The sequence below is a fragment of the Austrofundulus limnaeus genome, unplaced genomic scaffold, assembly GCF_001266775.1.
Source record: "Austrofundulus limnaeus strain Quisiro unplaced genomic scaffold, Austrofundulus_limnaeus-1.0 Scaffold548, whole genome shotgun sequence".
In the NCBI taxonomy this organism is placed as follows: Eukaryota; Metazoa; Chordata; class Actinopteri; order Cyprinodontiformes; family Rivulidae; genus Austrofundulus; species Austrofundulus limnaeus.
In genome coordinates this window covers 171,099-173,106 of record NW_013952950.1, presented here as the reverse complement: position 1 = coordinate 173,106, position 2,008 = coordinate 171,099, and the positions used below count along the sequence as shown (strand labels likewise).

Below are 2,008 nucleotides of genomic sequence, written 5' to 3'. Positions count from 1 at the left end.
GGAGGGGATGGCTATAAGGGGAGAAGGGAGGCCATCCTTAAAAAAAAAAAATTCTAACACTGTGCCTTCAATGAACTTCAAGCCCCGCCCCCCTCCTGCTTCTAGTCCGGTCCATTTTGGTTTGAGAGAGGACATTATGTTTTCCAGCGGCACAGAACCATTTTATTTACAATTCAATTAAAAGATGTCAACAACAGAGGACTTGTCCATCCAGCCTTACATGTTGCAGCCAGAGTCTGACCCAGAACCRGAGTCTGACCCAGAACCAGAGTCTGACCCAGAACCACAGGAGAATTAAGAYGAGGAAATTGCAGCTTGTAAGTCTAGAGCTTATTTGGCAATGCTGGTGTAGATAATTTGACGTAATAGATCGGAAAACGTCATGGAAAATAGAGAAAATTGAATGGGCTGAAAAATCTGACCCTAACAGAATGTAAAGATATCTTTGCAGCAYCAYGAGRCTAAATTCAACTTTTCTGCACTCCTAGARATTCCAAGTACACAATAAACTGTATTTAACAGCTAAAATTGTGGATTGTTCAGGATATGTCCCCTTTAAKTTCTAATTCTGTAGGTACTCGGTATCAGTACTCTGTGTAGGTGAGAACCCAAACTGAAGTACTTGTGGTCATACTCATGTTCAGTTTGAGAAAAACTGGTATTGGGACACCCCAGGTATTAGCTAAACAAATAACTTACCCTGCCGAGCTCCTTATCTTCAAGAGCCAGGACACCTGTGCTCTCAGTGAACAGCTTTACCTTGACTGCAGGTAATGGCTGGGTGGTGGTGAAGTCACCCTGAGTTCCCCAACTACACAAAAGAAAACAAAAACAGAGTCTCGGTCAGTTATTAACTAACCAAAGCTTTCTAGAATGAATACTGCATAAAAAGAACAATTTTAAGGTAAAGGTTAAAGATTTTTGTTTAACAAAACTATTTTCTTCTGTCTACTGGTTAATAAAATAATCTGCTATGACAATGAAAGGTCATGAAAACAGCTCATCACATTTGTGATATCCAGGTGAAATCCTCTAGCACCTAGCTGCATCCTAATGCTGTATGAGACAGTTGTTCCAGGATGGGAGTATAAACTGCCCGGCCAAAAAAATGTGTCCACCTGGATGTCTATGATGTGGGCAGGCCCGGCACCAGTGGGCGGGTCGGGTGGGCTGGGCCCGCCCATTCAGGTATCCGGGCCCATCCAAGACAGACCACAGTATTCYGTAAACAACAGGGCCGTAACTGACCAAACAAAATGGAATATAGTATAAAACGCGCGAGTTTCTAAGGTATATTAGCCGCTGCTGCTCCCTGTGCTGTTACCTGGTAACAGGTACGCRGACTGYGCTTCCTGTCTGAGTCACATCACAGAGGAGCAGAGAGAGACACGCTGCAAACTCCTGAACACTCAGAAGTGAGGWGGGAGTTTCCAAGATTTTGTTGTCCTGTGTGCAGAATCAGATATTCCAATAGAAAAATGAAAAAGCTTTGTCTGCTGTTTGATAAATCACTGTAAACAGGAAGGTGTCTTTCAAAACAGAAGTAAAAATGAGCTTACATCCTAATTAATAGGCCAGTGTGCACAAAATATTGCTGTTTGTAGGTTTTATGTGTCTTTATGACTAATGTCAAGTTCAATTATGAAACGTTTTTATTTTTACAAAAGGATAACTTTATTAATGTGGGATTCTTTGATTTACATATAAAGAATGTTTTCTATTCTTGTTAAACACTTTAATCACCTTGCAAAACGAATTTTGTTCTACTGAATCACAGTAATTTGATATGGTAGTCAATGTGAAATAACCATCATTTTTTTAATTTCTGAGGCTTTTATTTGTTAAATTATTTTTCAGTCATAGTTTTCAGGTTAATAAATATGGTTATGAAAATGGACAGATCTAAACAACAACAGGAGCAAAGCTACAAGCAGGAACATTGGGCCTCATGCAAGAACATGTTCGTATTCTTATCCTAAATTTTTCTTACTTTTGTTCGTACAAAGTG

At 39.9% G+C, this 2,008-nt stretch overlaps 1 protein-coding gene across 1 annotated transcript in view; it reads right to left on the bottom strand.

The window, feature by feature from the left end:
* LOC106530697 (calcium-dependent secretion activator 1) overlaps positions 1 to 2,008 on the bottom strand; it is a gene marked incomplete at its 3' end in the record, with an annotated part of 178,663 nt that overhangs the window by 119,413 nt on the left and 57,242 nt on the right. Inside the window, 1 exon segment of the mRNA XM_014026371.1 lies at positions 700 to 811. Coding sequence (XP_013881825.1) covers positions 700 to 811 — 112 coding nt within the window.